At 42.1% G+C, this 12,729-nt stretch overlaps 1 protein-coding gene across 3 annotated transcripts in view; it reads right to left on the reverse strand.

The window, feature by feature from the left end:
- Positions 1-12,729, reverse strand: part of soga1 (suppressor of glucose, autophagy associated 1) — a 117,047-nt gene that overhangs the window by 101,416 nt on the left and 2,902 nt on the right. For 2 of the 3 annotated variants that reach the window (XM_038803431.1, XM_038803430.1), the window contains exons 2-3: positions 5,089-5,313; positions 958-1,116 (exon numbers count right to left, since the gene is read on the reverse strand). In XM_038803431.1, coding sequence (XP_038659359.1) covers positions 958-1,116; positions 5,089-5,313 — 384 coding nt within the window. Of the gene's footprint in view, positions 1-957; positions 1,117-5,088; positions 5,314-11,190; positions 11,291-12,729 lie in introns of those variants that run through there. The other variant, XM_038803432.1, reaches the window with a different exon arrangement.

The raw sequence follows: 12,729 nt of genomic DNA on the forward strand, positions 1-12,729 counted from the left end.
TTGCACATTCTACCCGTGTGTGTGTGGGTTTCACCCCCACAACCCAAAAAAAAAAGATGTGCACGTTATGTGGATTGGCCATGCTACATTGCCCCTTAATTGGAAAAAAAAAATAATTGGCTACTCTAAATTTATTTTTAAAAAATCTTTATCATCACAAGTAGGCTTAAATTAACACGGCAACAAAGTTACTGTGAAAATCCCCCAGTCGCCACATTCCGGCGCCTGTTCGGGTACACAGAGAGAGAATTCAGAATGTCCAATTCACCTAACAGCACGTGTTTCGGGACTTGTGGGAGGAAACCGGAGCACCCGGAGGAAACCCCCGCCGACACAGGGAGAACGTACAGACTCTGCACAGACAGTGACCCAAGCCGGGAATCAAACCTGGAACCCTGGCGCTGTGAAGCAACAGCGTGATACACTGTGCTATGCTCCAACCGATGTGTATGTATTTACACTGTGTATTTATCGTATGTCCTATGTTTGTCATATATGGAAGAATCTGCCTGGAGGGTGTACGCAGAACAATACTTTTCACTGTACCTCAGTACACGACAATAAATCAAATCAAATATTTGGCCTAACCACTCCATGGCCGTGTTTATGTTGCACTCGAGTCTCCTCACATCCTTCCTTGTCTATCTATCAGCATAACCCTCTTATCACTTTCTTTCTCACACGAATAGCCTCCTCCTAAATTCATCACATTCGAACAGTCAAGTTCCAGGATACATAAAACAGACTTTATAGGGCCCCTGACTGGTGTGAGTTTTTGCATATTCAGATAGAAAATGTGGACTAAATCCATGGGGCATGTGCCTGTGATTCGTCAGTAAATGCTCCCAGTGGAAAGGTCCTTAATTAGCAGTGAGATCACAGAAATCTGCCCACACGCATCTATATGATCATGTACAGTATTTTAAGATGTCATGGGTCAACTAAGAGCAGCATTACCTCTTTCATTTTGTCCACTTCGTTGTGCAACACCTGCTTGGAAACGTCCATTTCAATGAGTTTCTGTCGAAGATCTTCATTTTCTTCTTCTAACTTTATTCTTTTCTTCTCAATAGCTTCCAGTTCATTGTGAAGCCTTACAGACACGTCTTTTGAAACCTGTATGTAGGAAGATAATTCAAAGTATTCAGGGAACATGCATTTGGCATAGCGCCTTTTTTTCAGATAATGCCTCATAAAGCCACACTTGTTTATTGCGCAGCAATTAAGCTTAACTCCGCTGCGCCCCTAATTGAATTTCATTCGGCATGTTGTCACTAGAGGCACTTTGCATTTCTCACACACTGAACTTATTTGTTGTAAAAGGTTCACTCAGAAGAATTTTTATCCTATTGTCAAAAACTGGTAACCATTGTCCGATCTACTGTTTGAAAAGTGTCCAGTTGAATCAGCATCACAAAGGCCTGCATTTCAAAAATGTATGTCAGGGACGATCTTGAGGATATAACATTTGTGCAGGTTCAACATCATTCTAAAGGAGCTTTTAAGCATCCTACCTGAGCAAGAACTACCAGCAGACATTCTTTGTGTCAAGCCACCATAATCTTCCAGTTACAACAGGTTGAAATGGCATGGTGAAATAAGTGAGCTGGGAAAGGTTACTGCAAGTAGAATAGTGTGGCAAGAAAGCAGTCACATGTACAGAATTTAAAGTAAACAAAACTGGTCGGGAACAGCAAGCATAGTGAGTTTCAAAAAAATATTTCGGCGTTATTATTAAAAAACCTCTTCTGAAAAGCATATTCAAATTCAGTGGGGTTCCGCTCCCGTAAAAAGTGCAATCTACAAGACTTTACAGCTGACGTCCTATCTGAAGTTACATGGAGCATGGTCCAGGTGCTTTTGCAGACCGTTGTACAAGGAGCTGCACGTTGCGAGTTGGTCCTGTTCACATTTCCAATTTTGTTGTCAATTTAACAACATTAAGTTATGATTAGCCAGCTCATGCTGTCCTTCAGCTGCAGTGATGTACTGGACATTTCATCTTCAAATGATGGATGTGCTTAGCCATCACAGTTCTGTGCTGAGTTTGCCAAATTTAAGAAAACTTCTATGACCCATCGTAAAATGATGCAGCACATTGCCAGAAGCAATCAACCAAGGGCTTGATGATGACCCAGAAGCAATCAACCAAGGGCTTGATGATGACCGAGGACATGAGCACTCAAGTTGAAACAAAGATTGCACAGCAGGTGTTCCCGTCATCATGTAGAAAACCACATATTAATGCCAGTAATTGAAGGAAGTGACTTGAACTTGTGGAAACCTCACCAAATTCTGGTGCGGAATTTAAAAATTGGAAGGCTCCGTCCGACATGAACCAGCTCCTCTCTAATATATAAATGACTGTTTGCCAAAACCTATAAAATTGGATAACAAGTCCTTGATCTCCCAAGTTGTACTTTGGTTTGCTTTCAGATTCTGGATGTTATTTCATTGGTATAATTGACAGACACATTAATCGTTCTCCCACAAATACGGAATCTCATCGGCAATCAGTCTGCTCGCCTGAAACATTCCAAAATGATCAGAATCCAGAATGTACAGCTGAATGGCTTGCCAAAGATGTAACGAGCCAGATTGGAAAACCAATCTCCAGCAACAAACCCAACAGTGTGGCAATTGGCTCCACCTGAAAGTTTGTGATACCTTAAAACTGAATGATATTGTGCATTTGAAAGCTAATTTTTCGATTCTATTCAGTCAAGACGTGTGCAGGTCTGATGCTACGCTGCAAAGAGAAACAAAGTTGCTCCATTTTGGATTCTCTCCCAAAACATTCGGGGCAAATGAAAAAGACACAGTTTCCATTAACAGACTAATCAATGAGGATAATTAAATTGTTCTTTTCCAAGTGCCAGGAAGCTGCACATGTTAACATTTAAAACAGCCATTCCTGGCATTAAATTAGTTTGTACTTAATTTCCACTCCACCGCACCTCACAGGAGCTAACGCCAAAGCTATGGCTGAAAGATGAAACAATTCTGTGGCACGCGTCCAGAGTTTTAATTCGGGGCTGCAGGTATAAACACCATGAATTGGAAATTCATGCCATACACGTCCAACACTACGCAATAAATCTTTTATAAAGAAATCAGAATATTTCTTAATTTCTTCAGTTTGAGCATCTGTAGGATTTTACTGTTTTACCCAAACGTCCTGGGAATTTTCAGACTGCATTAAGAAATATTGGGCCATAACCTCCACTCAGCAGCGTAAAGTCCTGGCCCGCTGAAATTACAAGAGTTTAAAGCGCACTTACCTGCTCCAAAAAATTTTGTTCAAACCTCCGCTGGCTGGAGCTGCTTGGAACCCGCAGCAAAACAGCCCCCGAAGGCCCCAGAACAGTGCAACACCAGGGAAAGCAAAACCCTGAACTCATTTTTACCCCAAATCCAGTTACCTAACCTAAACTCGACTTTTCCTAGCAAGAGAACTAAAAGCATTTGATCATTAGGACGTACCTTAATTCAATTAGATAAATTCGAGAAACATTTGAAGCAGCAGGAAAGATGGAATGACTAGCTGCAACAAGCAAAATTATTTTTATTATCATGGTGTTAACATCAATGCATAGAATTAGTATAAAGCATTTTTGATAATTAACCTGTAGAGAGCTGCCAGCCAGATGATTTGGATACCATGCCATTCCATGTTCAATCTTAAACATTTTATGGAATCTTCAAAGCTCATGCCCATTATATATGTGCAAACATGAAGCAACGGACATAATAATATTAATACATTTTGGATCAGGGCCATTTGTTTTCAATGGCCAAGGTAATCACTGCCTTATTTCATATTTAAGGTCAAATTTCATGATAAGCATCAAATACTTTGAGGTAAACTATTGGCCTGGAACACGCAGCATGAGATAAGTGAGAAAAATTTATGCATAACTATTTTACACTTAACAGTTGACACGCACAAATTTCCTCGACTGTCTTGCGCACGTTCAAGACAGATCAACCTGTTTCTGGATGGAAGAACATTCCTGAACCAGCTAGAGGATTGATACAAATTAATCCTCAGGCCTTAGAAAAACACAAACAATGGGAGCAGAATAGGCCATTTGGCCCTTTGCGCTTGTTCCACCATGTAACAGGATCATGACTAATCTTCTACCTCAACTGCACCGTCCTGCACTATCCCCATATCTCTTGATATCCAAAGGTCTATCATTCTGTCTAAATAAACTCAATGACTAAACATCCATGGCTTTCTCGGGTAAAAAATTCTGAAGATTCACAACCCTTTCGCGGAAGAAATTTATCCTAATCTCAGTCACAAATGCCTGTTTCCTTATTGTGAGACTGTGACCCTGGGTTCTAGGTTCCTCAGAGAGGAGAAACATTTTCTCAGCATCTACTCTGTCAAGCTGCTTAAGAATTTTATGTGTCAACAGGATAATGGGAAAAAATGCCAATTTAGAGCCACTTGCCTCACTGGCAAGTCCCATGAGTGGTGGTAGGGGAAATCACAATAGTTGGGGGAGCATCACTCAAGTCAGTGGTCATTGCTTTCAAAAGTGCCCTAACAAAAATATATTTTTTTTAAACATGGATCTTAAATATTTATTTACTGTTACAAATTTGCCCCTGAAGTGAAGATGGCCATCAGCGAAAGTGTTGTAAATTAAATGTGATGCCGATTTTACTTTTTAATTTCAACTCATTTCGTAATGTGATTTTCAGGCAACTAGTTTTCTCAACAAAAATAAACCTGACAACTGCTTAAAAAGAAGAAACCTATTTGCATTGAGTTACTCAGATCAACATTTTTGAAAGGAGGCCTAGACACTTCATTGCATAAGGTTAGCATTCACACCCAGCTGACATTCCTGTGAATCTATTCATAATCACGCAACTTCCTGACCAAACTCATCCAACCACTGGATCGGAAGACATTACACAGATGGATTACTACATAATAAAGTATGCCATTTAAAACATGCAAATAAAACTTTAATTAAAAGGTACAAAACAATTGTCAATCTCTTTAATATAGTTTAACAATATGCTGGGGAGAGAAAAAAATTAAAATCGCTCAAAAATATATATAACAAATACCTTCACATCTTGCTCTAAACTTCGGATTAGTTCCCCGTCAACTTGGCCTGTCTGAGCTACTCTTAGGCTTCTCCGTTCAGTCTTTCGCAGTCGGTACTGAAGGATCCGGCAGGTTTTGTTTGCTCTGTCTAGTTCTTGACGAAGTTCCTGCAGCTGGTAAACATCTTCCTCTAAATAAATATCCCTCATTTCCAGCATTTCTGCTCGAAGCTCCTCGATTTCATCCTAATATCAAGAAACATTCATATATTACGTTTTTGCACCTATATTTTTAAAGACAGTACAGCAAACGAGGAAGAAAAATGAATTATGTTACTCTCCACATAACAATAAGTCTGAAAGTGAATCATTTACGGTATATTATTTGGTATATATTGTTTCATTGTTCGAGTGAGGTGTAATCAATATTAGTAATGAATGAAATAAAAAATTCTTTTAATTGTCATTCGTGCTTTAACAGTTGAATTTGTATTGTAGAGTTGTAAAGGAAAGAATAGTTCAATGCATTCAAAAAGAACTGCAGCATTTTTAAATTATCTGTAGGCTTTAATAAAAGTGTAGGCTTTAATAAAATGTTACTCATATTGATGTGCAAAACAATAACTTCAGAATGCAAACATTTGCATGGTTCTCTGTTATGAGGAAGATTGATCAGGAGTTTAAGAAATATAATTCATTAGTGTATCAAGGTGCATGTCTTATCATCCTGTAGTTCTCTCCCCTGTGATATACATAAAATGTCAATGTTGCCACAGTCCCACAGGATCAAAGGTTGCTCTCCCCTTTGACAGAGAGCTGACAGATTTAAACTTAGGGTCACCACACCTCAGGTGAGGGGCACGATTGAGAAGGCGGGCCTTCATGAATAACCTCAGCCGGTACAGGAATTGAACCCGTGTTGCTGACGTTGCTCTGCATCACGAACCAGCCACCTAGCCAACTGAGCTAGCCGAATGGTGCTGCATGGAAACGTGAATAACAATGGTTAACAGTAAAGTCGGTATCATGCCAGATGACCATAGGCTGCTTTCCCCTTTGAGGGGGAGAGCTGACTCGTGATGATTTAACCTGAGGATCACCACACCTCAGGTGAGGGGCAAGATTGAGAAGGCGGGCCTTCATGAATAACAATAAAAACTTGTTTTAATAAAGCAGGTTAATATTCATGACAGGTTGAAGCTACCTGAATCTCAATTAAATGATTGTGCGAGGTCTTTCATGAACTGTTATTAATGCAATGATTAACAAAAACATCATTCAAATATGAGCATCAAATGCACAAAGCCCCACTGAGAAGCATGCCTGCATAAGAATGGACGTCACTGTCTCCTGTGATTTTCCCAGCTGTAGTCAGAAAGTAATTCAGCATGCTTTCATTTTGCAGCAACCATAAAATTCTTACAGTGCAAGAGGCCATTAGTCCCATCGAGTCTGCACTGACCCTCTGAAAGAGCACCCTACATAGGCCCACTCCTCCGTCCTATCCCCATAACCCCACATAACCTACACATCTTTGGATACTGAGGGGGATTTTAGCATGGCCAATCCACTTAATCTGCACTTCTATGGACTACTGTAAGAGGAAATTGGAGCACCCGGAGGAAACCCACACAGACACAGGGAAAGCATTCAAACTCCACACAGTCACCCAAGATTGTAATTGAACATGGGGCCTTGGTGCTGTGAGGCAACAGTGCAAACCACAGTGCCACCGTGCCAAAACAGAACACCATAATAAAATAGAACTTATTAGAAAAAATATCAATTATTTTCAGCCTAACGAGTAATTACATAAAAAAATTTAGCACACTCTAACTATGGTTACACATCAAGTATAATTGTGACTTTTACTGCTTATGAAATGAATTCAGAAGAGAACAGTGAAGCGCTAGGCACTGAATTCCTCCATTTGACATGAATTCAGCATTACCCGTTATACAAACAGTACTGAAATACTGATTTTCCAGCTGTTTGGTGGAGCCAGCTGTCCATACATTAAAGCTTTGTGTTGGAGCAGATGGGATACAAATGACCACAGGGGGAAGGATCAAATGACTGGCTCACATCTCTTCCTGTGGATGCCAGGGGGGATTTCAGTGACGAGTGTGGGGTTAATTGATGAGGACTGTTTTACACCAAGCTGGAAATTTGGCAAAGATAGGATTTCAAGCATTTAGCACAATGCATTTAAATTTTATCCTCTGATTTTCGAAATATAAAAAGCAGTGTAAATCTTGTGTGGATGCTAGAATAAAACCTTGTTTTTGAGGGGGGAGAAAAGCAGTCAGTTGCATCTTTCGTTGAGATCTCATTCTAAGTAGCACATTAAATGTTCACTGTCCTGATTTTTTTGGTTGTTAGATGTGGGCCATGCTGGTAAACTGCATTTGTTACTCATCTTTAATTTCTAAGAAGGTGGTAGTAGTAGGCATTCTCCTTGACAGCCACAATCCTTGTAGTAATGCAAATCCCACAATAGTGTAAGGTTTTCTGACAATGAAGGAACAACAATACATGTCCAAATCAGGATATTGCAAAAGCTGGACACAATTGTCCAGATCGCTAGAAGTGCAAGCTGATAACCACTACAGTGAGGACCACACTGGACCTTAAGGTGACAAAAGGGACAAAAAGTGTATCCGCTTAAAAAAAAATTAGATTTAAAGGCTGGGATTTTAAATGAAATCGAGGAAGGATTGAGAAAGAACACGAGTTTGAATTCAATGTTAAATCAATCATATAAAGAGAAATAAATAAAAAGAAACAAAAAGCAAAGATTTTTAAAAAAATCTCCGAAAGCCATTCATATCCTGAAACAGGAAATGCCCTTTTTGTGATGCTGATGACAGAGCATGCAAATTCGTCCTCAAATTGTGACAAATTGCAATTCATGAGGCGTCTTTTCCTCCTTTCAAGTTGCTGACCAATTTACCCATTAATAGCACACACACCTTTATTGTTTCAGCAAATCTGGCCCAATATGATCCAGCCCAATGGTTGGGAAATCTAGCCAATACTACATTGTCATGGTATGGAACATAACCAATAATAATCTTTTGATTTAGGATTTAACCACCAATGAGCCAACAATGCTAAAGATATTTCCAACGGAACAAACAGCAAACAAGAAATATAAACACAACTAGACTGGAGAAGTGGGCCTCAGGACCACAACACCACCTCAAGACATTGGAGTACTAATTTGGTGAGCAAGAGAGTTACTTTCATACATATAATAAACAGCTCACTTTAATTTCCCCTAACTTCTAGATATGGGTGTACGAACCAGGAGCAGGAGTCGGCCACTCGGCCTCTCGAAGCTGCTCCGCCATTCAAGGTCATGGCTGAGCTGATTGCAAAATCCTGCACACCCCTCAAACTCTGCATCCCCTTGGTTATCAAGAATCTATCTAGCTCTGCCTTAAAAATATTCAAAGACTCCACTGCCTTTTGAAGAGAGTGACTCACAACCCTCAAAGAAAACAATTTTTCCTCATCTCTGTCTTAAATGGGTGACCCCTTATTTTTAAACAGTGACTCCGAGTTTTAGATTCTCCCACAAGAATCCATGGAATCCCTAATGTAGGAGGCCATTTGGCCCACTGAATCTGCACCGCCCCACTTAGCCATGTCCAATCTCTCACCTTATCTCCATAACCCCATCTAACCATTGGCATTAAGGGGCAATTCAGCGTGGCCAATCCACCTAGCCTGCACATCTTTGGAAACATCCACTCCAAGTCCACCCTCTCAATACCACTCTGGATCTTAAATATTCCAATCAAGTTGCCTGTGACTCTTCTAAACTCCAGTGGATATGAGCCCAGCGTGTTCAATCAAGAAAACCAGTGCATTTCTACTACAAGTTCATTAAATCTTCTCTGAACCACTTCTAATGCATTTAAATCCTCCCTTAAAATAGAGACCAATACTGTGCACAACACTCGAGATGTGGGGCGCGATTCTCCAATCCTGGGACAGAGTGTCTGTGCCGTCCTGAATGCCTTCGCGTTTCACGACGGCGCGAAATGGGCGCAGGCACTAGCGACTGCGGGGGCCAGCACGGTGCTGGAGCGGTTCATGCCGCTCCAGCCTCACTTCCTGGCGTGTACTGGGGGCAGCGCCAACCCACGCATGGCAGTGCGCCAACCCGCGCATGTGTGGTGGCTTTATGGAACGTGCCAGCCCCGACGCAACATGGCGTGGGGGTTCTGGGGCCGGATGCGCAACAAAGTAGGCCCGGGGGGGGGGGGGGGGGGGAGAAAGAGGCCGGCCCGCCAATCGGTGGGCCCCGATTGCGGGCCAGACCCAATCGGAGGCCCCCCTCTCCCCTCCCCCCCCGCCCCCGACATAGGCCGCCCGACCCTTCGTGCAGAGTTCCCGTCGGCAGCGATCAGGTGTGGATGGCGCTGGCGGGACTCTGATTTTTCCGTGCGGCCACTCGACCCATGCGGGCCGGAGAATCGGTGGCCCGGCCTCGTACACCGGCCTGCGACTGCGCCGCGCCAAACGTGCCGGCGCAAATGGTGCAGATTTTCCGCACCTCGGAGAATTGCGCATCGGGTTGGCATGGCACGGTTGAGGCAATTCCCCGGCCCGGCGCGGGGCTGGGAGAATTGCACCCCCTATCTTACCAATGCCCTGAACAGCTGAAGCATAACCTCTCTATTCTATTAGCTAAAAATTCTATTAGCTTTCCTAATTACTTGCTGAATCTGCATACTAGCCTTTTGTGATTCGTACACCAGCACACCCAGATCCCTCTGCACTAATATAGTTCTCTATTAATCTTCCTGCCAAAATGGAAAATTTCACATTTTCCCAATTTATGCACCATTTACCAGATTTTAGTCCACTCACTTAACCTTTGGCCTTTCATAGCCTCTATATGCCCTCTTCACAACTTATTTTTCTATCTAACTTTGTGTTGTAAGCAAATTTAGCAACCATACCATCTGACCCTTCCTCCAAGTCATTTATATAAGTTATTAAAGGTTGAGGCCCCAGCACTGATTGCTGTGGTATACCACTTGTTACATCCTGCCAACCAGAAAAAAGACCCATTTATGCCTAGTCTGTTTCTTGTTAGATAGTCAATCTTCTCTCCATGTCAATATGTTACCCCCCACACCATGAGCTTTTATGTTCCACAAAAACCTTTGAGGATGCCTTCTGGAAATCTAGGTTCAGTGCACCCACTTTATTCACATACCCCTTTACTCATGGCAAATGTGACACCTTCACAATATTTCAATAAATTGATTAAACATGATTTTGCTTTCACAAAAGCATATTGACTCTGCCTAATTGCCTCGAATATTTCTAAGTGCCCTGCTATAACATCTTTCAGAATAGCTTCTAACATTTTCCCTCTGTGCGATTTAACCAAAAAAAAGGGAGTCTGTTCAGAGTGAGAATCGAGGGGTTGGTCTCGGTGTTTTTAGTGGCATGAGTGGCCCCGCTATCTGTGACCCCTCCCCCTCTCCCTCCCGAGGCCGCACTCAGTCGCATTTCCTGCACCAAGGAGCTTCGCTCGCCAGAACTCCTTGCTGCAGGAGATCGGGATGCCATTTTTAAATGGGCCCCGATCTCGCAACGTCCCCAATACCCCAACTCACCTATAAAGGAGTCCTCGTCCCGCCCCCCCCCCCCTCACATGGGCAGGGTACCCTTGGGCCCGATCCCCAGCACGTGCAAAATCCCAGCCTAGCACCTCAGCACTGCTGACCCGGCAGTGCCCTTGCCAGCCTGGCAATGCCATCTGGGCACAGCTGGCAGATTTGCCAAATACTGATCCCGCCCACAATGAGAAGTTACTACATCTCACAAGATCCTGTTACATCTCGCGAGGTGTGGCGAGCTGGGTAAATCCCAGAAGAGGCCTCTACCTGCATCTACTGGCCGCTACAGCAGGATATGGGCGGTAGATACATAGATACATCCCGCCCCTTATTGCCGATGTTATGCTAACTGGCCTGCTGTTCCCGGTTTACTGTCTCCCTCCCTTTTTGAATCAAAGAATTAGATTCGTTATTTTCTAATCTCATGGAACCTTCCCCGAATCTGGGGAATTTTGGAAAATTAAACCATCAACTATCTCACCAGTCACATCTTTTAAGATCCTAGGATGAAGTCCATCACGATCTGGGTATTTTTTGTCAACCCACAGCTCCAACAATTTGCTCAATACCATTTCCCTGGCGATCGTAATTTTCCCAAGGTCCTCCCTCCCTTCTATTTCCTGATGGTTCTATTTGTCTGAAATTCAATACTGGTGTAAGTTATGCCATATAACGGTTACAAATTTTAGCTCCATAACTTTATACAAAAACAGTTAATTTCAAAAAAATAACAACAGTTGCTGTGTAGAGGAAGAAAATGCTTGTTTATTACTCCACATTCTATGCAGCAAACCTCAAGGACGATAGGACTGAATTACAATGTGTTAAATGAAGTTCAAGTGGCTCGCTCAAATGTTGGCCAGAATTCTCCAGTTGTTGCGATTCACTATTCCCGCGGGCAGCGCGCCCCCACACGTCGGTTTCCTGGCGACATGGGGTGGTTACAATGGGAAATCCCATTGACAAGTTGCGGGAAAATAGAATCCCAGTGCCAGCAAGTGGCCGTGAAGGACCGGAGAGTCCAGCTCGTTGTTTCTGCATGGCTGAAAACTTTGAATTTTAATAACTATTTTATTTTTGCATGCTTGAATCAAAGAAACAAACAGTCATATGTTCGACTTTGTTTAAAATGGGTGCAATCTAGTTATTCATTCAGTGTTTAACCCATATGGCAATCAGGTGTAGAGCTGTGCACAGTAGGTCCTGTGAAATGAAAATAATTTGCTCTATTACAAATATAAAGCATAAGGAAATAATATTTTGATATTTGGCGGAATTAAATAACTAGTTTGTTTTGATGGAGCTGAACAGAAAAATCAGACTAAGTCGCTGAACAGAAATCATATTTTGAGGTTCTACTTTTATTTATCGTGCCAAAGTTCTGCCAATCCTCAGCTGAGATGAACTATTTAACAATGTGAGGGGTCAGAAATTGAACCAAGAGTGCTCTTGTCCATATTATGCAGCCATCATGGAAGCAGCTAAAGCTGTTTTTTTTTAATTTTCCAGTTTCTTTTAGTACAATTGACTTTTTGTCTTGAGCACAAATGTTTTTGAATTTAGAGGTTTTGCTATGTGATGAGTAAGAAAGGCATTAATATTTTTTATTAAAATGGCAGACATGGGCAGCACGGTGGCCTAGTGGTTAGCACAACCGCCTCACGGCGCTGAGGTCCCAGGTTCGATCCCGGCTCTGGGTCACTGTCTGTGTGGAGTTTGCACATTCTCCCCGTGTCTGCGTGGATTTCGCCCCCACAACCCAAAAATGTGCAGAGTAGGTGGATTGGCCACGCTAAATTGCCCCTTAATTGGAAAAAATGGCAGACATTGGAATTGCCTGTAAGTTTGTTACTAATATTACATAGTACTATTTCAATCACATAGGAGTGGTTTTCTGAATACTGCTCAACTTTGACCTATCTTGCTGGTGTAGTCTGATTTTGTGATAACAGTGAATATTAAAGTTCATTTAAAGTTCTATGGACTCTGTTTTCAGTGGCAGGCATGGACCATAAAATAA

This window comes from Scyliorhinus canicula, chromosome 7 (assembly GCF_902713615.1).
Source record: "Scyliorhinus canicula chromosome 7, sScyCan1.1, whole genome shotgun sequence".
In the NCBI taxonomy this organism is placed as follows: Eukaryota; Metazoa; Chordata; class Chondrichthyes; order Carcharhiniformes; family Scyliorhinidae; genus Scyliorhinus; species Scyliorhinus canicula.